The 25,462-nt window shown below is 34.2% G+C and overlaps 1 protein-coding gene across 2 annotated transcripts; it reads left to right on the forward strand.

Moving 5' to 3' along the window:
* Positions 1–339: 339 nt before the first annotated feature.
* LOC141720544 (BTB/POZ domain-containing protein FBL11) lies at positions 340–23,639 on the forward strand. 2 transcript variants are annotated; one of them, XM_074523009.1, is made up of 19 exons: positions 340–592; positions 758–808; positions 942–1,062; positions 2,372–2,507; positions 2,707–2,756; positions 3,210–3,298; positions 3,382–3,472; positions 5,054–5,090; positions 5,192–5,343; positions 7,396–7,945; positions 14,100–14,381; positions 15,223–15,368; positions 16,034–16,372; positions 18,925–19,168; positions 20,049–20,104; positions 21,772–21,852; positions 22,478–22,522; positions 22,607–22,675; positions 23,217–23,639. In XM_074523009.1, the coding sequence occupies exons 1-19, from the start codon at positions 414–416 to the stop codon at positions 23,388–23,390; spliced, it is 2,892 nt and encodes a 963-aa protein (XP_074379110.1). In that variant the 5' UTR covers positions 340–413; the 3' UTR covers positions 23,391–23,639. The 2 variants fall into 2 exon arrangements, with proteins under 2 accessions (XP_074379110.1, XP_074379112.1); XM_074523011.1 differs by lacking the exons at positions 340–592; positions 758–808; positions 942–1,062; positions 2,707–2,756 and having other exon boundaries at positions 2,370–2,507.
* The last annotated feature ends 1,823 nt before the right edge of the window (positions 23,640–25,462 follow it).

The raw sequence follows: 25,462 nt of genomic DNA on the forward strand, positions 1-25,462 counted from the left end.
ATTTGTATTATTGAAAAATATTGGCGACTCTGTTATGATATTTAGAAAATTTAATTTAATTTAAGTTTTGTATTTATTTAAATTTTTCGAAATTGTAAAGTATAAACCGCAGGGAACCGTACCACATCGCATCGTATTTTTGTGGTGTGATTTATGCGGTTTTTGAGACTACACGGTGCGGATGCGGTTTGGAAATTTGATCAAAGCACAAGTGCGGTTGAAGGAAAAAACCGCACCACCCACCGAGCGCTCAACTTTGGTTTAAAATATTGTTTTTAAATTTTGTTTTTTTTTAAAATAGTGATACTCTCCTTTCCCGAACCGGTGAACACCTTAATTATGATCGATACTCATAATTAAAGGGTACAATTTTTGAGTGAGAAAGTCCAACAAACTGACTGGGGAGTCTGCTCATGGCATTGAGATCGAGTTCAGAGGATGAATGGGTACTTCTCAAATGCATCCATCCGGAAATTCATGCTGTTCATTCCGACGACGACGATATCATCCTATCAACGGCTGAGATTCACTCCTGGAACTTTCCCTCACTTCATTCTCGCCTATTCATCACAATCAAAGCTCATCGGAACAGGCAACTCTCCTACAATCCATTAGTTCTCAGCTATTAGTGCCTAAATATATAGTTGTACGCATTCCAGAAATTCTCTGATGAGCTAGAATCGAACCTAAAACTAAGACAGACTTCCTTCAATTAGCTTTAATTATAATTTTCTAATATTTTTTTGTATGCATTCAGGCTAATTGCATCATCTACTTATTTTCGCGGATCATTATGTGGAAGCTTTCGGTAAACAATTTTTTAAGACTTCGCTTTTCAATTTACATTTTATTTATTTATTTGTTTAGTAAATTCTAGAAGTTGGTAGAGTTTGTAGGCAGTGATTTTTTGTGATTCTATGTTTATGTGTTTTATTCTGCAGAGACTCGAGTTTTGATTGCTTATCGATCCAATGGAACCTGCAATTTCTATTAAATCTATTCCAGTTTATATATGGTTATACTGTGGAGATTACGTCTGATACTTTTCTAATGTTGTTTGAGGTAAGAACACCAATATGTCTTACTTAAAGCTAAGAGCATCTCCAACTTCTCTTTACATTTTCTCTAAAATAAAATAATATAACGAATCTTAACTATTTAAGACACTCACAAATGTTTGATCTCCAAGAGCATCCTTATCCTGGCATCGTAAATCAGTTTTTACTATTAAACGTACTTCGAAATATTTAGATAAAGAAATCTGATATTAGTTCAACATTGAGAAAAAGAGATCTATACTAATAAAAGTAAAGGAGTGGAGAGAGAGTCTTAAACTTGAGGAGGATGTAAGTGCACGGCTCTTTCTATCAGCTCTTTATGTAGAATTTATTAATAAACCAACTCCACTATCACAAAAAGTGGTGCAAGAATTGGTGGGCATGAATTTTTTATTAATAAAATATAAGTTAAGAGCTACTCCCCCGTCCCTCCCAATTGTTATCGTTTTCTAAGAGAGTGTCTGACACGCATTATAAGATGAATAGAAAATATAGTTCTATAACTTTTTAATTTTTTTTTTTCTGAATAAAAGTTTAAACATTCTATTTTTATTCAGAAAAAGAAAATTTTAGAAAAAAGTTATACAACTATACTTTATATTAATCTTAAAATGCGTGCCGGACACTCTCTCAGAAACGATGACTGAGGGAGTACTAGTTTTCGAGGAGATAGAAGAGGCTTTTAAAGTTTAAAAGACCTCTAAGTGTCTCTTGGAGTTTTAAAGGCTCTTAAGTTATCTTTTTTTAAATAAATTATTCATTTCCCTCTTGCACTTGCACTTATTTGAATTTAAATCTTTGTCATATTGGAGTTAAAATATGAATAAAATGTATATAAAAATACAGAGCAATCATAGAGAGCATTGTTGGAATTAGCACATTAATGAATGTAATAATTACAAGAAGCTTAATTGTTAAAATATTTTTAAGAGTAAACCAGAAGACTCTTGGAGATGCTCTAATATCAGTTTTTATTTGTGGATGTAAACATTAATTGTAATTCGTAAAGCTGGATCATACTATGATAAGGTCGTACAGGAAACTGAAAGAGTCAAGTGAAGAGTAATACTGCAACACCTTGTTGTTATTCGTAAAGTAAATTAGTTGTACTTGTTATTTTATGTATAGGTTTGAGCCCTGTAGATGTGTTTCATCGTTCTTCAATCCTGTTGAGAAGAATGACAATAAAACATATATAGTTGTAGTCCATTAACAGAATGAAAACAGAAAAATAGATTTTCTTATTAGATCACATTGTTCGTTTAAGGTAGTTAATTAACGAGTTGTGGAAATGTTTTGTGGTTTTCTATCAGGGTGCCTTGTATTTTGGAGTTGACGGGCTTCTCCTGAATTGTAAGACGTGGCTTACTGAAGTTACTTCAGTCAAGGAGTTCCCTTCTCTGCAACTAAACAGTTTGATTGATATATGGAAGTTTTGTTCTGAGCAAGGTGACAATATCATATATTTGTGGAGACTCTCTCGATATTAGGAACGGGAGATTGTTAATTTGTTTCTAATGTATGGTATTACCACATAACAGAACACACACCCACACCCACACCCACACCCGTGTGTGTGCACACACACATATGTCAAATGTGAAATTCGTTTTTTTATAGCTGACAGTGAGATCTTTAATTATTGCAGCAAATGATTCTTTTCCAAAACTGTGCACGAACTATCTTGCGAAGAACTTTGTATGTGCCTAGCCATTATGAATTAATTATTTGCACAGATAATCTGATAGTTGGGTCTAAATGGATGCCATAGATCGCTATAGATAACTTACATGGGTAGTAACGGTATAGTAAACATTTTTTAAAAGGTAGTTAGTTGTATTTTTTCATATTAGACTGCGAGTTTTATTCAATAAGCTGTCACAGTTGATCTTCTTTTAATAAGTGTAATGAGTTAACATTCTTCAATTTGTGCAAATATGAGGAGAGTGGAAGTGAAATTGGAGATAAAATCATGCAAGGCAATGAAATTTATGTCAGGCCAAAAGTAAACTGAACTATGCAATGATTATAACTGTTTTTAGCTGAAGGGTATATTGTTCATATTTTTATATATCTGTTTAACGTCACAGCATTTGTTTTCCTATTTTATTTCTTCTAATTGATGATGATAATGATGCTTTCTTCTATCAGATGTGGGCCGTCACGTATATCGGCTTCTGTGATATTCCGTACGATTTATTATTTTGTTGCTTAAAGCATCCCCAATTAACTGTGTGCAGGTTAGTTAATCTTGCAGTGGCGCTTTAAGTATCATTTTTGAAGACTGTTAAATGTTAATATCGGTGTTATCTTTTATTAACAGTGAGAAGCATCTTACTGATGCTCTTCTACTTTGGCTTGGTGGTAATGTAGAACGTGTCACAAGAGATGATTGCATTGAAATCTTACAACAGGTAAATTATAAATTAATATTTTATGGATTACAATATCTTTCAATTAGGTTATCTAGAAAAAGCTAATGATAACAAAGAGTCTCTTTATATATCTTTCAGTTGGTTAAAGCTGGTAATATTTATTCGTTATAAAAGATAGAAGTATACTACCCCAATATTTAAACCTTTTTATGCTTAAGAGCAACTCCAATAGGTTAGCTATTTGTACTTCTAAGTTATAATTTAAGGAATGAGGGTAAAATGTGCTCTAATAGTATCCTAGTGGTTCTTTATTTCACTAAGATCCTTCCTTCGTTACTTATAAAAGGTAATAGGGTAACCTTCCCTTCATCTAAGCATGTCCTAACTTTTAAATTCTAATAATATATTAATGCACTCTCTTTCTCTCTCTACTGGATACTGTATCTTTAATGATGGAAATTACTTTTAATAATATAATCTCAAATAAGGAATGAGTTTAAGTAATATTGTGGGAGTTCAAAATTCTTATCAATATTCGAAGTGATGAAGATTCAATAATTTATATAAAATATTAGGAAAGAAATAAGATTCTCTTGGAGTTGCTCTAAGATCTTAGAAATTGAGGATTCAGGGATAGTGGTGAAAGGCTAATCCTCAACCACCTTTTTCTCATGATAAGGTCATTGGTCCAAATCCGCATTTTTCCTTCCTTTATACTTAAATATTATAAAAACTACCAAGAAACCCCTTCAAACTTCTATTAATTTAATAATTTGAACCTGACCATAGCTTAATTAATACTCAACTGAAGGGGGCACATTAGCCGTTAGGGTTTGAATTGTTCAGTTAAACTATGCCAGATATTTGAAGTGCATATTGTCTAAAATTATTGTTTCATGTGTTAACTCAGGGTCCAAATCAATGCTAAATCGAACCATAGTTAACTAAATCTGCAAACTATTCTAAATATAGGAAAAAGTAGTTATTTATTTAATTACGCTTGTATTTTTTTCAAGTATATTATCAACCCTCTTATAAAGCTAGCATTAGTCAGAACCTCCAGGTCCTGGTTGCCAGAGTGAAAAAATCGAAAATTATGAGTTTGTAAAGTCTCATAATTAATTATTAGCTTACTTGTATTGGAAGAAAGGAGATCCACTCATATAATGGAATATGGAACCGTCATTTTTTGACAAGTCAATATTAACAATATGACTGCCATAAATTCTATCCAAATTAGTACTAATCGCCTCATCATTTTATAATATTGGTCACAGAAAATTAATGTAGTGGAAAAGTATACTGCATAGGACCGCATGGAATCCGAACTACAGTGGTGTGTGAAATTGTATCTGTCCATGGTTTTATGGTAACTGGAAGAATTTCTTAAACGGAATTTTATGATTATCCTTTATCCTGTAGTTACTACTGGCTATGTTAAAACTGGTGTACAAGTAGATATACCACTTTGCTTCTGGGTACTGTAAAACACCAATTAGTAACCACGGATAAGTTTGTTCTTTTTGTAGTTAGTAATATCTCTCTTTTTCTTGTATCACCCAGCTCAACGTATCTGAATGTTTTTTTATCCTACTGAATCACATTTATTTTGATTTACAGATCCGCTTTAGCCTTTTGCCTTTGTGGTTTGCAACTGGTATTCCACTCTTACATTCTGTTTTCTTTTTGGAGTTTTTCATGTTTGAGCCTATTGATTTTAGTTTTACATAACGTGTGATATATTGGTATGTATTTAAGGAAAAAGAAGCTGCTGTGAGTTTTCAAAGTTCTTTGATGAAAGCATCCAGGCTATTTTTTCTTTAATGGAACTTCCTTCAACAAGCCCTATTAATATCTATGGAAATGGTGATGTGTGCCATTCAAGAATTCGGATAAGTGAATATACCAAGGTTAGTTGCTTATTTAAGGCTCTCAATCAGACCTTCAAATGTGTGTGATCATCATGGCATCTTTTAATGTAAATTTATCTTTGAAATCATTTTAAAGTTACAAGTGAGTAAAATCATTTCTAAGAAGCCTAGGGGCAGAAACAAATGATTGGGACAAGTTGTTTGGCTCTTGGAACTCCATATTCTCTAAATTACTTTTTCCCCTTCTCATAATTGCCAATTGGGGTGATTATCAGGTGAAATACGCTGAGCAGCCATGCGAGCTCACACACGTACACCGCCCTTGGTTATTAAAATCATTTCCCTTGCTTTACCCTTTTAGTTCATCTATTGTCAAAATCATTCTAGGAGTTATTTGATTGTACTGGTTGTGTTTTCCTCTTTTTAAATGTAATCAGGCACTGGTTTTTCAGTTTTCGTCTTTTCCAGTTTAATTAGTTTGTAGAAACTTGATAGGCTCTGATATCAGACATATATCTTGAGCCTTGAGGAGATATCGGCTAATTCGCTTCTAAAAGAATGTGTATTATATATTCTGCCAAAGAATATGTACATGCCATATACAGTAAGAGACATCCCGTCAAACCATCGGACAACTGGTGCAGTGCAAAAAATTGGAATTTTGGAATCTTGTCTTGTGAAAACCATAGAACTTCTACTAGAAATTCTGATTTGTGATCCACACTACACCACAAACTAGAAGGAAAGAGCTTTCATCATATAACTTTATTGCGTGATTCAAGTCTCCAATCCTATGCAGGGGTACGAATGCGAGGGCCGTCTTTTACTAGGAAGTCTTTCACTTTTCTATCTATCTATTTAAATAACTTCTAAAACCTAAGAGATGAATGCACAACTATAACATGCTTGCAATTGGCGGTGTGATTTTAGAAACGTAACAATGACACCAGTGATTTTTCTAATTTCATGCTTCCCTGCTTGGTAGAAGGCTACGGTCTTTAGAATTGTCTGCTTGGATGGGAGGTTGAAACTATCACTTGAAGGCTTGATACATAAATTAAAGCGTGACTGTATACGCAGTTCTCTCTGTCAGAGATAATTCATTTAAGGATGAGTGTGTACTTGAACAATGTAGATACTTGTCATGACAAAACTTCCTTTGTTTGCGAGTATAACCTCTATAGAGCATTCATCAACTTCCATTGTGAAGATGCAATGATATAGTCTTGTCTACGTGTAGATGTGTGTCTCGATAAAATCTAAAAGTCTTTTTTACTTCGCTGGGAAGATATTTTCTCCATTTAACCCATTTTATCAGCTAGGAAGTTCAAAGTTAATTGAATCTTTTATATCCTACTTTGAGTCAGACCCTTATAATTTATTGATTGGTAGAATGAAGTCCCTCAAGTATTATTTGTAATTCTACTCCATCCACAATACAATGTCAACTTGGGTGTTCCTCGTGTATGAGAATGTTACTTCCATCAATTCATTTTGTACCCCCCCCCCATCTCTATTTATTTGTCTGTCAGGCTATTTGCATGTATCTTAAGGTGCATAAATATAATAGCTCACTAAAACTGAAATACGTACGACAATAATAAACTTTATTTCAAAAAAGAAATTTAAAAATATTTCGTAAGGCTGTGTTATTTAGGCACCATAAAATATGTGGAAAATGCTGAAGTGACAAATAAATTGGGACACAGAGGTATATCATTCTATCGTTGAATATGGTGCTGATTTTTAGAGCAATTTCCTTGAAAAATAGTGTCAGGCATTACTATTTGTTTCATTTTAACTTTATCACATATTGCATTATTTATATTTACTTTATAGAAAAGTAAGACTTATCATGACATATTATGAAAGTGGACTGTATAGTACCAGGGGCCTGGTCAATTCCATCATCCACATAGAAATTGAATTTTCTGTTGCAGTTTAAATATCCCGCAATGAAAATATGCTATAGAAGGCATGGAAAGTAGAAACTTAAATCAACTACTCATGTGTGTGCCTAAATGCTTTACATTTGTTAAAAAATTAGTTCTTACAAAATCTGGTACTAATAACATGTTTTTCCGTGTCCAGCAACTGGATCTTTCAGGTTGTCCACAGATTAAACTAGGAGTCCTGCTTCTGTCCTTGCTTCCTTCTTCATATGATAGGGATCAATTGTTGACAAAGACAATTAGATCCTCGATGAACTATGAAGCCCTTGGTAGAAATAAACTTCAAATTCAGAGGGCTCTCCCTGTACTCTTGATATTTGGAGCAGTGTATGAGGTAGATATCTCCAATTGTCCCATGCTACGCCTTGAGGATGCTATTGAGTGTTTCTCTAGGTCATTTCCATCATTAAGAATGTTGAAGGCAGCGTACCTTTTACACTTTGAAACAAAAAGTTTGTTTCACTTGGTCCAGAGATGCCCATTGCTTCATTACATTGATTTGACCGTGGATATAAGTCCAGTTGTGTCATCACAAGTTACCATTATATCATCATACCCAGCTGTATTGTCACATATGCCAAGAGTATCTTATGCTGCTATTCCTTCAGCGGCATCCCTATATCTAATGTCTACATACTTGCCGTCAAATATTGCTAAACTCACCCTGGAGGGACGAATAGATGTCACAGGTAAGCAGAGATATCTCAGCAGGGTCTCTGAAGATACATTTCACATAAGGAAAAGAAATTCAACTAAATTATTAAGGATTTTTCTAGCGCGTGCCCATGGGCACGTGCTAAGAGTTGGTACTTGATGAGTTGTCCACAAAATATTGGTGGATAACTCATTAATAATGACGGACCCCCTGCATGCACAAAAATCTCCACCAATAAATTTTTTACAACTCATCAATCAAACTTTCTTAGCATGTGCCCATGGAACACACTAGACAAACCGAATTAATAATTATGATACTTGGTAGCCATATCTTACATGCAAACATGCAAACATACTTGTGAATTATGCAAAGGTATATTTCTCCACAATCGATTATCATGTTTTACCGATATCTAATCAAGCTTCTGGATCTAAAGAGGTTACTGTATTCAGCAACACATGTTTTGACATACACAAATATTATTGGCATTATGGTCATTTCCCTGAAAAAATTGTATTCAATTTTAGGTAACGAGGAACATACTATTTGTTTTTTCTTTTTATTAATTTGTAGAACTTCATGTGGTTGCATTTTATTTAATTAATCTTTTGAAAAATCTCTGGGACTTGTACTGGGACTTGTACTCTGTTGCAGCCTTTCAGGTATACACTCCCGTAATCAAGGTACTCCAGCCTTATATTAATTAGAGCCTAGACATATATTGCTTCTGTTAATTTGTTGGTCCAATATTTGATCCTATGGTTGAGAGGTCAATTTTTTCTACCCTTGCCATTTAGGAAACTTGGTAACTAAGTTTTGTTCTTATTTTTTTATTAAGAATTTAATCCTAAATCCCCAGAAAGGCTAGACTCTAGGCTAGACTCTAGAGGAAGTTGAGAGAATTAATGAACTCTCTCCTAACTCCTAACTGTAGCTAGAACCACGAACTACAGGCCCAAGATCAGGCTTAATGAACTAGGCAGAAAATGCACAGAAAACACACACATACACTGCTGTTTAACACAGGAGAGAACAAGGGAATTATTTTAGAATATAATCTGATTTCTGAGTTCTAATTTGATAGAAATCTGCATAGTACATTTTATAGTAGTAATAAAATATTCTTGATAATTATTAGATGCATGTGCCTACTTAGATTTCATGTATAGACATTAAATGCAGAGAATACAAGAACTTTCTAATGCATGAACCTATGGATGCATAAGTAACTTCTCAACAATTCCAGAACCTTCATGAAGTTTGCACAAATTTCAACACTCCCTCTTTGTACAAACTTCAGAAACCAGGCCAAGTTGTGTTCAAAGAAATTCAAATTTTGCCTTAGGCAGTGCCTTCGTAAATATATCAGCAACTTGTTCATTTGTGTCAACTTTGATGAAATCAATTTCTTTTTGCGACACCTTCTCTCGTATGAAATGATGGTGAACTTCAATATGCTTGGTCCTTGCGTGAAATACCGGGTTTGAGGCTAGTCTAATAGAACTCATATTGTCACAATATAGCTCTACTGCTTCCATTTTAGAATGAGAAATGTCCTTAAGCAGTCTCGTTAACCATACACACTCTTCTGCAGCAAGTGTCGCAGCATTATATTCTGCCTCTGTACTTGATAATGCTACAGTAGCTTGCTTCTTGCTGCACCATGAGATTGCAGTTGAACCTAGGTCAAAAGTATAGCCGGAAGTAGATCTTCTTAATGACGGATCACCTGTGCATCAGTGAATCCATTAAGTAAAATCTCCGCGCCTTCTTTATACATCATCCATAATTCATTGTGTGCTTAAGATAGCGAAGTATCATATTAGCTGCATCCAAACGTGGCTTCCTTGGCTTTTGCATAAATTGACTAACAACTCCAACCGAGAAAAAAATATCGGGCCTTGTAATTATCAAAATATTAAGCTTCCAACCAAAGTGCGATATGTCTTTACATTTTTTAGCTCTTTCCCAATATTAGCTTTCAACTTCAGATTTTGCTCCATTGGGGTAGGTGCTGGTCTGCAATTAGTCATCTTGAATTTCTCAAGGATCTTTTTAGCTTATTGACCTTGAGAAACAAGAATACCTTCCTTGCACCTTGATATCTCCAATCCAAGAAAGTGCTTTAGTTCTCCCAAGTTTTTCTCTTAAACCAAATAGCGAGTTCATCTTTCAATTTATTTATTTCTTGCTCATTGTTACCGATTATTATCATGTCATCGACATATAATAACACAAGAACGTGCACCTTGGAATCTTTCTTTATGAATGAACTTGCATCGACACTTGAAGAAACATATCCACAAAATGAGAGGTATTGAGAAATTTTTCAAGTCCATAAAGAGCTTTCTTGAGTCGACAAACATAACCTGGAAAATTCTATGATTTAAATCCCGAAGGCTTCTTCATGTAAATCTCCCTATCAATGTCTCCATAAAGAAATGCGTTCTTCATATCTAGTTGCCAAAGTTTCCATCATTTTGAGGCAGCCATGGATAAAGTAGCTTGAACGGACGTCATTTTAGCTATTGGACTGAAAGTTTCCTCATAGTCCAACCCGTATTTTTGGGAGAAACCACAAGCTACAAGCCTCTCTTTATATCGATCTACACTATCGAATTTACGTTTGACTTTGTAAACCCATTTGCAAGAAATTGGTTTAACTCCATTCAGGTTTGGGAACTAGATCCCATGTCTCATTCTTATAATGTGCTGATATTTCTTCCTCCATGGCAGCTTCCCAATTCTGATTGCCTTTTGCATCTTCATATGTTAATGGTTCAGATTCATCAAAAGGGCCAGCAAAGAAACATTCGGTTATTTTATTATAATCAGCTCCAATAGTGTAGTCCTTGTACCTTTCGTTCCTCCTTCGTGTTCTTTGCGATCTTCGTGGCAGCTGATCACTTCCTTGATCTCCATTATCTTCTTCATAATGTTCCTCACTTTCACTTGCATAATCATCGTGAGGTATGGTTGGACTTGGAGCATTTGTTTTGTCTTGTACATATTCATTTTCATCGTTTGACGGATTCGCAAGTTTCGTTAATATAGGTTGTACATAGTAAGACGATGTTTCATCAAATATAACATCTTTTGATGTCACAACCTTGAGTTTTTCAGGATCCATACATCGCCATCCTTTTCTATTAGGATCATAGCCCGCAAAGAATACGCATTTCTTTGCCTTAGGATCCATTTTGGCATGCAGCTGATCAGAAACATGAACATAGCATGTAGAGCCAAAGATTGTGAAATATGAAACCGAGGGCTTCTCCCTGTAGAGAAGTTCGTAAGGAGTTTTCATGTTGATAACATTTGAGGGTAAACGATTTATCACATGACAAGCACACTGCATGACTTCTGCCCATAATTTTTGAGGAAGACTTTTTGCATGTATCCAACTTCTACCCACCTCTTGTAAATTTCTTAATTTCCGTTCAACAACTCCATTTTGCTGCGATGTTCGTGGACATGTAAATTGTCTTCTTATTCCATATCTGTAAAAGAAATCAGCAAACTCGTTTGATATAAATTCCTCTCCATTATCAGTCTGCAAGCACCTGATCCTTCTTCGAAGCTCCCCCTCAACCTTCCTCTTGAATTGATTGAAGATTGAGAAAGTTTCAGACTTCTCCTTCATGAATAAAACCCATGAAAATCTCGTATAGTTATCAACAATTACAAGCATACAGTGAAGTCCACACTATAACTTGCTGTATTGCTTGTTAATAAATCAGAATGAATCAGCGGCAAAGATTTTGTACTTCTTATTGAAGATTTTTTGAATGAAAGACGACGTGCTTTGCCATATTGGCATCCTTCACAAACAACTTCACGATGAAAACTTCCCAAATTAGGCAGCCCATTGACAATGTTACTGGCTGAAATATTTTTCAGCTTCTCATAGCTTACATGTGCCAAACGAGCATGCCACAAGGATGCTTTATCTTGTCGGCTTGTTTTCTCCAAAAAAGCTTCATTTGCCGACAAAAATATAGAGATTTGACTCTCTTCCCTTTTAGCACCGTGTCAGCATTAATGTTTTTGATATTTTCCAGAATTTTCAAATCATTTGGACCAAATAACACATATCAACCAGAATTTGTAAGTTGAGAAACAGAAATCAAATTATTAGTCATACCAGGAACATGATATACACTGGTCAGATGCACAGGTCCTTCCGTCGCCTTCACCTTCACAATCCTTCATTTCTGACATTTCCTTCAGTTCTGACAGGATGAATAGAGTTGTCAGCTGTCACGATTGCTTTATCTCCCATGTATTCCTTCTGTGATGAAAGTAAAGAACCATCTGCAGTTAAATGATTAAATGATGAGAGCATCCAGAATCAACAATCCAATATTTCGAATAGTCAATAGCCGCAAGTCCATTTTCTAAAACGCTTAGATCAAAAGAAGTTAGTACTGATTCCTGTACATAACTTTTCAAATCTGTTGTCTCCGTTGGAAGGCAAGTTCCTCAATCATCATAATTTTCCTCATTTTGAGAAATGCTTGCATTTCCTTCTACGAATCTTGATCTGCAAAACTTTTTTATATGTCCAGGTTTCCCACATTTGTTACATACAACTTTTTTCTGGCCTCATATTGCGAACTATTAAGATTAGTCTCTTTTTGCTTAAAATTCCTTCCTGGCCAGCTTCTGTGTTCATGTGGATCCTTGAGTCTCCATTGCTCTCCACTACTGAAACTTCTCATTATTATTGTTGTTCCAGCTTTTATAATTGTCATGCCTTCGTTTTTCAGCGAACAACGCATCATCATTTTCAGAAATCGAAACTTTTGCCATCTGCATAGCTAAAGCTTCTTGATTAGTAAGCAGATTCTCCAACTCAACAATACTAGGCTGATTTCCCCATCCTTGAACTGAAGTCAAGAACGGGGTGTACTCCTTTATCCCACAAATAAGATATTTTCGCATCCGTGCCTCCTTGATAGGCTCATCCGGATCTAGTTCTGAAATTTCAGCACACAAGCTCTTTACTTTCTGAAAGTACCGAGCAATTGTCATGTTCCCTTGATTTGTATTTGCCAATTCATTCTCCAAAAACTGATGTCTTACCGTGTTCTTCCTAGTGAAAAGCTTCTCCAATGTATCCCAAACGTCCTTCGGTGACTCCTTATCTCGGATGTGATCAATTAAATCTTTGTGAATCGAACCTCGCAATGCAAAAAAGGCTTTCCCGCACTTAATCTTCCATTTCCTTCGTACTTCTGAATTTTCAGGGCTATCCTGAGGCAATTCTGTATCGCCTCCATCGACAATATCCCAAATATCTTGTCCTTGGAGATACGCCTTCATGCACATCCTCCTCCAGTACTGATAATTGTTGTTAGTTAGCTTCTCCATGCCAAACTGATTCAGTGCTCCACCATCCATATCCATCTCCTGGAATACAAATACCAGCAACAACAGCAGCAGATTTTTTGCCAAAAAAAACAATATTCTGCCTTCCTTTTTGCTAGCAGCCTTTACTGAGCACAACAGCTGATACACAGCTCTGATACCAAGTTGAGAGAATTAATGAACACTCTCCTAACTGTAGCTAGAACCACTAACTACAGGCCCAAGATCAGACTTAATGAACTAGGCAGAAAATGCACAGAAAACACACATACACTGCTGTTTAACGCAAGAGAGAACAAGGGAATTATTTCTGAATATAATCTGATTTCTGAGTTCTAATTTGATACAAATCTGCATAGTACATTTTATAGTAGTAATAGAATATTCTAGATAATTATTAGATGCATGTGCCTACTTAGATTTTAATTTTCATGTATATACATTAAATGCAGAGACTACAAGAACTTTCTAATGCATGAACCTATGGATGCATAAGTAACTTTTCAACAATTCCAGAACCTTCAAGAAGTTTGCACAAATTTCAACAGAGGATAGATTTCTTACTTAATACTTAATTCAGTAATGTTATCTTATCCCGTTTGCGGATGCCAGAAAATTGTGGAGTTACTTTAAATCATCTTGTCGAGTGTCTTGGTTCCTCTGCAGGACATGGTGTCTTCATCAGTAATTTGAAATTTTCATTTATTGTCCTGCACTCCTGGATGAGTAGGAGATAGTTGTTATTTGATTTTAATTGAGCATGCGCACTGATATTTAATCTATTCTAGTAACATATTGTCCCTGTGGCTGCGCAGATCATGATCTCCAAACTCTCTCCAAAGTGTGTGTTTCGTTGAGCTTCATAAACCTTAAAGGCTGTACTTCAGTATCTGATGGTGGCATTGCAGTTGTTATACTTGAATGTGTTAACTTACACTCGATTGTTGTTTGTGAAACTTCTTTTGGTCAAAATTCAATCAGGGCTCTCTGTTCTTGTATTCCTGGTTGTGATAGATTGACTTCTGCACAAACTAAGGGAAAAAATTCCACGACACTGGCTTACAAACTCCAAAAACTGCATATGGGTGGCTGCATGGGTATGTTTTTTTTGTTTTTGGTTAAACATGTTTATCGTTAACTGTCTTTTACAACAAGATGAACCATTGTATATATTTTTATATATTCAGATTTTAGGCACCTAGTCATGATTTTTTTTAACATGTTTTAGTTCTCTTGCTTTTTGGTGCATGCTCGTACAGAGGCTTAATAGAAACTAATTAAAGGTTGGATTTCGGAAGCAGAAGTAAAGTTTTTCCAGAACCAATGGAACCAATACATTGCTGTGTATTGCTTCAATTTTTTTTTTATATTTAGCTCCAAGCCTCAAGGTGCTGAGCTTTCTAAGGTTAATATGGTTCTAAATTACTTTTCTCTTTTAGCTTTAGTGGTAGTAAGTGATTACTATGGATAATTAGACTTATAATTGGTATATTGTAGTGGTAAAGGTATCAGTTGATGAGCTCGCATTTTCCCTTGCTAATTTACTTATAGGTTGTTAGAACAACTATTAAATCACATTATTCAGCTGATTTTATTGTCTCCAGCTTGTAATGATGGTGAAAATGGAAAAGCCTTGCAGAGGCACAGCTAAATCATATGTGAGCTGTAACCATCTCTCTAAACTTGCTTGGACCTTAAGTTTAAGTGAAATTTATTCAGTGTCATGCCTTTTCTTATAATTTCTTTATTTAAGCATAATTGTTATAAGCTAGATCATTGATGAAGGTTCCTTATTCTCTTATAACAGAATCACTATTCTCCACCTGTCATGCGAAATTTTTTCCTATCTTCAGTCTAATCCGCTTATGCTTTTAAAGTTTCACCTTCAAGTGATACAGTATTACAATTATGCATATAACAGTTAGCATCTTTTAACAGGAGTAAGCGAGACATGTCTTACAGACCTTATGTCCCAGGCACACAAGCTGAGTAGTCTATGTCTGAGGGGGACAGACCTTGTTGATAATAGTCTTTATAGTTTCTCTGGTTCTTCCTTGGAGATGCTTGACATAACATGTACTAAGGTGTGTGAAAATCCTCAGGGACTGTAAACATTACTTGTGTAAGGGTTATTGCAGATGTTCATAATATACATATCAGTAACATGAGTTCCAGTGCGTTAGATGTCTCCTGAAAAGTTTTGCGAAAAGAGATGTTAAAAGATAATCCTTTTGCATTGTTGGGTTCAGTGGATGCCTCTAGTCATACAGGACTTAAGAGAGGAAAACTGATGCGGTCCAGTTAAATTTTTGAACTTCATCTTTTGAGCTATTTTTGGTACTTGGTTTTTTGTTTGGATGGTGAAGCATTACTGTGTTAGTATAATAGGTGTAGGTAGATTTCTAGTTTTACTAGTCGATGCAAGATGTAATGTCACTGATGTATCAAACCTATTAGATTATACTTTTCTTTATTCTAAGTGGCTTGGACCGGAAAATATTAATTTAATCGGGAACATACAAATTTAGACACCTCTGAGCTGTGTAATGTTGTTAAGTGGTTGAACCCACTTTCATAATTAAGGTGATTTATTATTTTAATTAATATTTAATGAAAATTTATGGGTAGTAAATAAACAAGTAGTAATATGTGCAGCTATCTCTTTTACTTTTATATCCATACTTCAATCACTTAACCTGGGCTATGCTAATGTATTTCATCTATTAATATTATTCTTTTGATATTTCAGGTTTCTGCAGCTGCTTTGGCTTACATTTTCCACAAAAATCCTGGGTTGACATGTTTGAGAGCAAGAGACTGTAAGAATATATCTAAACCAGAATACAGTGCTGATGGAGGCGTGTCGTATTCGCAAAGAGATCTGTATATCAAGATGGGAACGTCATGCCAATTTGAAGATATCGCAGTTGGGTGGGGATTTTCATACGTCTCCTTGGATGCTCTGAAATTTTCCCTAAGAAAGCTAAGGAGAATGACTGTGGGTTTGGGTGGATCATTAGGTGAACAGGGGCTTAAAGTGGTAGCTGCAACTTGTCCTTTGCTAGAGTCGGTCACCCTTTATTTTCAGGTTTGGTATACTTTTCAAATATGTTTACTTTCATAATTTTCAAGACTGTAATTTAATGAAGAAGGAGGCTCACTGAATAATAATATAAATGAAGTTGATCTGCCCTTTTACTTCTTCAGCAGGAAAGAGCAATAGCATAGCTGCATACTGCATAGACATGGTGATTAGAAAATTAGGAATAGGTATATGAGATGCGAAAGAAATAAGAAAGGCCTAGAATATTGATAAAGAAGTGATTGAAAGAATGGCTATGAGCTTTTACTGTAGAATCTATCTTTTGTATATGTAGTAGTTAAATAGCCCCTACCATAGGTTTGGTATATCTTCATTTGTTTTGGTATTCATGCATAATTCGTATCTAGTTTGTATTTGGTAATACTTCGCTAATTACACAGGTTTTGGTATCCATGAATTCTTTATTCATTTCTAGTTGTGACTGCTTATTAAAAATAAATTTCCTTTTTCTCAAATCATTCGACATCTCGCAAAAATTATATTTAAATTTTATTATATTCAGGATATAATTTCTTATTTCACTATGTTCTCATTTTAAAATTTTATTTATACATTTTAAATTTCATTACATTAATTTGAGTGCCCCTATATGAGGATCGTAAATGGGATAAGATTTTTCTGTCACTCTGTCTCACGCGTTTACCAAAATATTTTGTTGATGAAAGTTTATGAGGGTTACTTCAGGTTTGCTTGTTTGTTTGGTGATTGTGTTATGCCTTGGTCGAGTTTTGTTTGAGGGGAACTTTTTGTCTACCTAATGTGGGAATATCTTTTAAAACTCACAGCTCAAAACTAGTCAAACATGAAATCGTATATCACACCTTTTTATGAATTTTATTAACAACATTAATCTACAGTCCAATTAGTAAGGTCATAATGGCAAAATAATCAGTGAACTTGAGACCAACGTGTAGGTCGGTCATTGAATTGAAGAAGCTTACTAATGAATTACTAGATAAAATGTACATACAAAACATTGCACGGGTAATGATGATTGTGTCCACTTTACCGTTTAACTGAGCATTCAATACCCATCTAAGTTAGTAGCCCACTTTTAAGATAACCCAATTCTATTTGCCCATATTTCATCATCTTCATCAAATATGGAAGACATTAATTTTAATTTTATTTACTTTTGGAGAATTGATTTTATACACACTAACAAAGAACAAAAACATAACTCCACTGGTCTGTGCTTTAGTAGCACCAACTAAAGCAGTGAGATAAAAATGGTGATTAGTAGACTTCTATTTGTACCATTTTTAAAGCTTGAATCTGGTCTCAATTAGTCGGATCCCATCTTTCGAAAACCCTAATTATATCTATAGACATGAACAATAATTTTTTTGTTAAGCATAATATATTCAATTTCAAAAGAAATCAATTTGAAAATGTTAAGTATGATGTATTATCCCATTAAGCCTTTTCTAAATATTTTTAAGGTTTTAAGAGAGCTAGAAATTTAACATGGTAAAATGGTATCAAAGCAATCGTCTCGAGTTCAAGCCTTGGTAACCCCAATATTCTCAAATATTTGATTTAGAGCGAATATTTCGAGTTTGAACCTCACTAGCCCCAGCATTCTCAAATATCTGATTTGGACAACGACATTGATGTGCTCCTGGTGATCCATCTTCAACCCATAATCATGTTTTTAGTGGGAAGAGTGCAAAATATGATCTGATTAAGCCTCTTCCCAGTGCCTTGCGATTTGAGGAGAGTTAGTAACTTCACATGAAATTATAGATAATTTACTTAAACGGGTGTAATTTTTTGAAGTGTGATATCTCACTTGCAAGTCATTCCGTGGCTGAGTGATGTTTTTGCGAATTAACCTATCTAAATATCTCATTATTATGTTTCTATTAATATACAAACAAACTCCATATGATATATCTACCTAATTTCATAGAAATAAATAAGAAACTAAATTGACTTGGTTTATGGGCACCTGGCAAGTGCCTTAGTGATTAGGTTTGTGCCTGAGGATTTATACACTTGACGTATTGTCATGCCCCCTTGCTTGCTATAAACCGTTAATAATTGTGCTTGACAACTAATGTTATGTGTGGTTGGGATGAATGAAATGGTGGGAATGGAAGTAATACTATGTGTGGCTGTTCACCTTTTTTGTTCCTTCCACCATTCCATTCGTAAACCTAGACTAATGCTCAAACCCCCCATTATAAGAAGGAATGCTTCATTACTCATTATACTCATTTTCTTCACAATTCCTATCCTAACAAATTTGCATATGCTAATTTGTTTTTTGAATCTTCCCTCCAACCTCCATTTCACTTTAATTTCGTTGATTCCATTCCATTCTCCCCAGCCAAACACAACATTAGACTATAAATCTTCGTTTCCTGTTTGAACCTGGAGTTCTATTTTATTGTTTATATGATATTGCACAATTCTGCTGAGTGCCCGAGTTTCTAATTTACCATGTTTTATGTTAATATTTCTTTGGTATGAATTTGGAAATTCAGCAGAAGTGCTCATCAAAGACTCAAAGTTTTAATTATACTCCTATACAGGTGCTATGGGATTCTATCATGGTTGATGTAATAATATTGTTCAGACACTTGCAAGAATTATCTCTGTGCTGTTGTTTGGGTGAGATATCCTTTTCAAGCTTTCAGTTCAGTATGCCAAATTTAAGGAAATTAAGACTAGAAAGAGTTGTGCGATTGATGACCAACAATGATCTGGTCAGTCTCACTCAGAACTGCCCGAGCTTAACTGAGTTTTCATTGCGGGGTTGCGTACTTCTTAATTCAGGTCAGCAGACACTAAAGGTGTTCATATTCAGATGATGATAGATGGGATAACAAATGTGGACATTCTACTCTACATTGCATCTTAAAATATACAAGAAAGTGATACTAGTAGTCTAGTACTGTGCTTACAATTTAGAAGCTGCAAAAATACAGTACGATTTTATTGGAGGACATGTTACCCTTTTTCTGTTAGTATATAATGATGTTGAGATGTGTAGAAAACAAGTTTTAGAAATACTTGAACAGTTATGTTTTCATAATAAATATTAGTGTGCAGATAACTGGAGATTACATAAGTTATAAACATAGAGAAATGTGTAGTTCTTTTATATTATTTTGGCATTTGGGCCAAATAATCACTTAAAAATTGGATATTGTAATATGTTGTACAAAAACTGATGAAATTTTAATAGATAGTTTCAACTACTACATTATGGAGAAGTTTGTCATATTCTCGCTATCCCTGTGCAGCCTCTACTGCCTTTTCTGGTGTATGTCAACTAGTTCAACTTTTCATATTTACTGCAATAGATAAATTTTTGTGTTATAGCTTGTAATTTTAAAACTTGTGGTCTAGATATATGCTAAGAAATGTTATCACCGTTGTTCAACTCAGGGTACAGGAATACGGTTCAAAAACTCAAAAATAAGGTTTTTTTAGTCAAAACCACCATTTAACCTTTTTGACATAACTTTTCTTTCTATTCTAATTGGATATTCTTCTATTAATGTGGTGCATATATTACAGATCTTCCCTTATGAAAAGACTATATGCTATGTTTACTAATAATTCATTTTGTGTGTGCGCCCGCGCACATGATTTTTGTGTTGCTGACATTATAATGTAACTGATACCTGTCTTACTAATACCTTCATTGTAGAGTCCCAAATGATAATTTCAAGTGGTTGGCCAGGCTTGATTTCTATTCATCTAGAGGTTTCACTCTTGCACTCCCTCAAATTTGTTAGCAATGCTTGTATATCCTCCCTGCCTCGTAAGCATAGGAATCAAAATTATTTTGCAAGAATCGTGGTACTAAGTTTTTTTGTTTTGTTTTGTCTAGTACTATAATCGGCGATAATTGGCGGTCTTCTATGTTCCCACTATAATTGGAAGTCTTTTATGTTCCCAGGCCAAACTAGATAATTTTTCAGTGTTCCGCTGACCTATATTTTTTGTGGAGAGTCTTGTTAAACAAATTGGTCTCTAGCATCTTTAAGCTTCATGACCTGGTCTTTTAAAGGAACTGTTGTACTGCATAAATTCAAAATATCAGAAAGCTAAGACTTGACTCAATGATGTCACTATGAGATTGGAAATTATCATTAGAACGATAGAGGCTGACAAAATTTGGCAGGAGTCTGTAGAAGCTCAAAATATCAGAAAGCTGCGAAGATGACAGGGGACCTTAGGATTCACTCTGCCACCAGTAAGTAGAAACACACGTAGTAGTTGGACATGCATAAATGGCCTTAGAACATGTAATAGGCTACTACTTGTAAAAAAGAACCTGTAGGATGAAATGAAGAGCCATTTAGCAGTGCAAGGGATAACAAATCATTTCTGGAAAGCATTTTTCTCTTTCTTTATTTACACCTACCATGGCATTGAAGCATAAGAAAATAACTAATATGGTGGCCTTGATGTGGATTCAAGTCAAGAAATCAGTAACAAGAAACGTAATTATCTTTTTAAATTAAATTTTGTCTTCCTTTTATAAATTAGGTTAGCCAAGTAGAATCGAAATTTTACATGATTCCCAAGTATATCCCTTTAGTTAAATCTTGTCTCCCTTGTATATCCCTTTAGTTTACACAAATTATTCTGATCCATTTTCGTTACACAATGGATTAGTTGTTGGTAAATAATCATTAGTTTAATGCCATAGTGACCTTATTGGAGAATGAATTTTGTTAACTTGACAGGTGTTGGGTGAGGGATCTGAATGTACTTTCGTCCAGTTTCCTGGACACCGCGAATCACATATCATGCATTGTCTGCACTTAGTTCAATGGTTATGCTAATGAAAATATTTTCATCTTATTTGTGAAATCTGTTGTGTAGAAATTTTAGTTTAACCACAGTCTTTCAAGTTATATCTTCAATCAGAACCGTCTGTCAGCAATAGTTCATTATCATAAACAGCAATTCTATTGAGTAATATGCACTCATCTGAAACTTTGATCTTGTCTAAAAGAGCCCCATATACCACCTTTTTTTAATGTTAAAAAAAATGACACCAACAAACTATTAACTCCCATCTCTCATTGCCCGAGTCCGTGTAATGTAAATTGTTGGATCATGTATTGAATGATGATACTGTGTCAAAATAGTTGGAGGCTGTGATTACTCTACGTATATGAGCTAACTAGAAATTGAAATACTGCCCTTCAGGACCAAGCTGTCTTTTTTATTTGACCATTTAATTCCTCGCATTCAATGTTTTTAAATTGAATTTTGACAGTAAAATTATTTTTAAATTATTTTATTTCTAATGCTTTTCATGCACATGTAGAGATTCACTCGTCTCAAGCACCCAGTGTATCTTTTAAACTCATTGTCTTCTTTGCTCTCTTCTGCATGTACTCGTCTTTGACATATAGGACTGTGGCAAAGTAACAGCAAATGGTGTTGCGGATCTTTTTAATTGTTATGCTCTTGAAGATCTCTTACTGCGCCATAATGTGAGCTTCCCTACATATTTAGTATCTTGGTGGTTTTTAAAGGGAAGTATTGTGTTATTGAAATGAACTATCAAAGTTCAATCTATATATTAAACAGTATTTTGGTGTTCTATTCAGTACATTCTGTAAATTAATGTAGACATTTAGCTTGGAGCATAGCATGCCTTCATTTTTATCATATTATATTTTATTTAGAAATTGCCTAAATTGCTTTTTCAGATTCTAAAGCTTGGAATGTTTTTTTAAAATTATATGCTCAACTCTTAAAAAGGTTCTTAAGAGTATTGAGAGGCTGTATGGTTTTGGCAGTTCAATGTCACTTCGAGTCTCTAGAAGCCAGTCCCATAATAGTATACTAATGAAATTTTACAGTTCTACTTTTAAAAGAAGCATCCATTGACGTCTAAGAGGGATGGAAAATGGAACCCTTGTGATCTCCTTCTATTTTATATAATTTATTTCCCTGTTCACATTCAAAAAAAGGGTAACGAATGGACTTTGCAAGTAGCTACCTATTCCTATCATGAAAACCTATTATCTGCAGTTCAAAATTTGCCAGCATATTTAGCAACAAAATTTGCAAGCATAACGATGTCCTTCAGTATATAACTTAAAATGTCTACAGGGACAGGGTATTCAGAAGAATTTTATTCTTCATGCTGCTTCAAAGGTAATTTGTATCTCATTAGTCATTACCTTCTGTTTATAAAGGATAATCAAGTACATAACTGTGTGAAATCAATGATGAGTGCAGCTGCCAATGCTTCGAAAAGTATCCCTTGATTTGTGTGATGCAAAGGATGGAGACTGTGACATTCCAGAAGTAATACGCCCTTTTTGTTCAATTTTTTACTGTTAGTTTTGATAAAAATATATTACTGTTCTGTTGCTTGACTTACTCATTAGTTCCACCTTTTGCACATAAAATTAAGTAAAAGTTGTTATAACTTAAATGATTGTACTTTAATGTTAGTCAATAATTTACCTTAACTAGATTACTATATTTATGGAGTATGCATTTGATTTGATGGGTAAATTCTAAGATAGGGTAAAACTTCTATGTAAAAAAGATTGAATAAGCTGATTGAATAAGCTGAGGCTCATGGGTCAATTTGAAAAATGAAAATAATCAATTTAGAGTGCTGCTGTGGATATTATGTCTCTGACAAATGCTAAAGCTCAGCTACAATGCACATTCTAGCAAAGACCGAAAGTGAAGATGGTACTGGCAATAGAACCGTAGTGGTGGATCCCAATATGCTAATACATAGTTTCAAAGGACCTTAGCTATTTATGACTTGCATGGTACTGTTTTCTTGTAAATGGCTCCGGATGTATGGTAATATCTTCGGTTTCTGCTTCAGGTTGTTGACAGAAATTCACTGAGCACTGTGAAAATTGCTAGATGTAAGCCTCAAAGATGCCCTTTGGACCTCCCAAAGTTGAAAGCTCAAAAAACTCTGTTGCACAAGGAGACATTAGTGATTGTATGGGACAGCAAAAGTACAATTAGGACATTAGTGAAAGAGAGAATATAGCATCTAAAGTTGATTGGTCTTTCTTGACACCACAACTAGTTAGCTTGGTAAATTTTGTTGTAGTTGTCTTTTCTTTTGCTACCAAATATGAATGTGTGTAATAAGCGCAGGTCAGAGCGGGAATGAGGCTGTGCAACATTTTTTACCACACTGATCTCAGAAGTGCCTGGTTAATTATTAATCGGCTTCGAGAACTTCACGAAATGTACCCAGTAAAATGTTGGTCACTAGTTCTTATTTTTTTATAAATTTACATGTAGTCCCTGAAATCAAATTACCATGGTAGGAACCGCAGTGTCACTGTTGGAATTACAGGAAGAGCAATTGAGTTAGAGGCATTTAATGAATTATGAATAACGTTGGAACTAAACTAATATTGTAGTTTTTCAGTACTTCCAGAGCTCCAAATTTAAATTATTGTAATTCGCCTGCTACTGTATGGAACTTCAATATTTTTTAGAAAGATAAAATGAATACAACTTTTGAAGCCTTTTTAGCAATTTAATTCCAATATGGGAAAAACAAGTTTTATACTAAAATATGACTATAAAGTAAGTCTTTTTTTGTTGATCTGAATTAAGATAACTGTTCTATTAGTCTGAGAACAATCTTAAAAATAAAATGGTTATAGTGTATAATTCGAACTTGCGTTCTGAATTCTGATACTAATTATGTTTTGTAATCAAGTATTTCTAAATTTATTTTTTTAAATAAGATTCTTTCAGCTTTAATTTAAAAAGGGTGATGGCCAAAAATACCTTTTTTTTAGAAAATGTAACATGAATACCCGTTTTTGAAAGATATGGCCAAAAATATATTTCTAATACGCATTTTAAAATGGGTAAGGCTATTACGCATTTGACAAATGAGTATTATTTAAAAAAAAACAAAAAAAAAACAAAAAAAAAACAAAAAAAAGAAGTAAAATTATGATACGCATTCCTGACATGCGTATCATGCTTTGTAAAGGCATGATACGCATCTCACGAATGCGTATCCATAATAATTATTTTTTTTTAATTTTTTTTTTTTATACAAGTTACCCATTTCTAAAATGCGTATTAGTAATACCCAATTTTAAAATGCGTATTAGGTAGGTATTTTTGGCCAAACATTCCAAAAAATGGTATTCTTGTCACAAAGTTAAAAAAAAGAGGTATTTTTGTCATTTTTTCATTTAAAAAACATTAACTTGTATTTTATTTATAATTAATTGAATATATGCTATTAAGATACATGTATGATATATATGAGCCGGTGACTGGCTTGGTTAGGGGACCCGGAATTATAGTCTTCATAGGATAATTGTCACTGCTTATGAATCCGAACCTGGGTGATCTATCCATGATTAGGATGAAGCTTGGGTGAAACCAAGTGAAGGTCCGAACTGACTGATGTTGAAGAATCAGCAGATGAGTTGTGATTAGGGCTAAAATGCCACTCGAACCCAGAGCTAGCTGATTCCTCCCAAAATGCGTTGAGGCGATATATATTCTTAATTGCAAACTTTAAATCAACAATAGAATTACATATGTGTGTTTCTATGGTGGATTTTGCATTTAATTTTAAATTATAGCAGTACAACTAAATATACAATTGCATTGGAAACCTTGGTTCCTTGAACTGGAAATCTAGGAAGCGCAAATTAGGAAAAAGTGCATCACATATTAGAGGTGAGGAAATGAAAATGTTGCGTTGATATGTAGCCGTAACATGTTACATAGAGTATTGATTGTTTTTTTACGAGAGAGTTGGAAAAAAGGCCTCAAATATCAAATTTTTGAGAATAATAGCCGTAGTGCCATTTTGTGAAAATATGGTCCCAAATTTTATTTTAAGGATAAAATACCGTTTTTGTTATTATTCAAAAACGTAGATGTGCTTTCCGTATTCGTTATATATATATATATATATATATATATATATATATATATATATATATATATATATATATATATATATATATATATATATATATATATGCCCTTTCACAGCCACAGGTGGTTCCAATAACCACCTGCCGCATTGTTATATTGCGGGAGTATTAGAGCTTTGCTTCAATGCGGGCATCG

The sequence above is a fragment of the Apium graveolens genome, chromosome 4 (genome assembly GCF_009905375.1).
Source record: "Apium graveolens cultivar Ventura chromosome 4, ASM990537v1, whole genome shotgun sequence".
In the NCBI taxonomy this organism is placed as follows: Eukaryota; Viridiplantae; Streptophyta; class Magnoliopsida; order Apiales; family Apiaceae; genus Apium; species Apium graveolens.

What these genes read in the sequence shown, in the direction of transcription:
- LOC141720544 (XM_074523009.1), top strand. Translation starts at nt 414, where the DNA reads ATGGCATTGAGATCGAGTTCAGAGGATGAATGGGTACTTCTCAAATGC. An exon ending in GCCTTTGTGGTTTGCAACTG is followed by an intron (nt 5,091 to 5,191) that starts GTATTCCACTCT and finishes TATGTATTTAAG; the next exon opens with GAAAAAGAAGCTGCTGTGAG. An exon ending in GGGACGAATAGATGTCACAG is followed by an intron (nt 7,946 to 14,099) that starts GTAAGCAGAGAT and finishes GTGGCTGCGCAG; the next exon opens with ATCATGATCTCCAAACTCTC.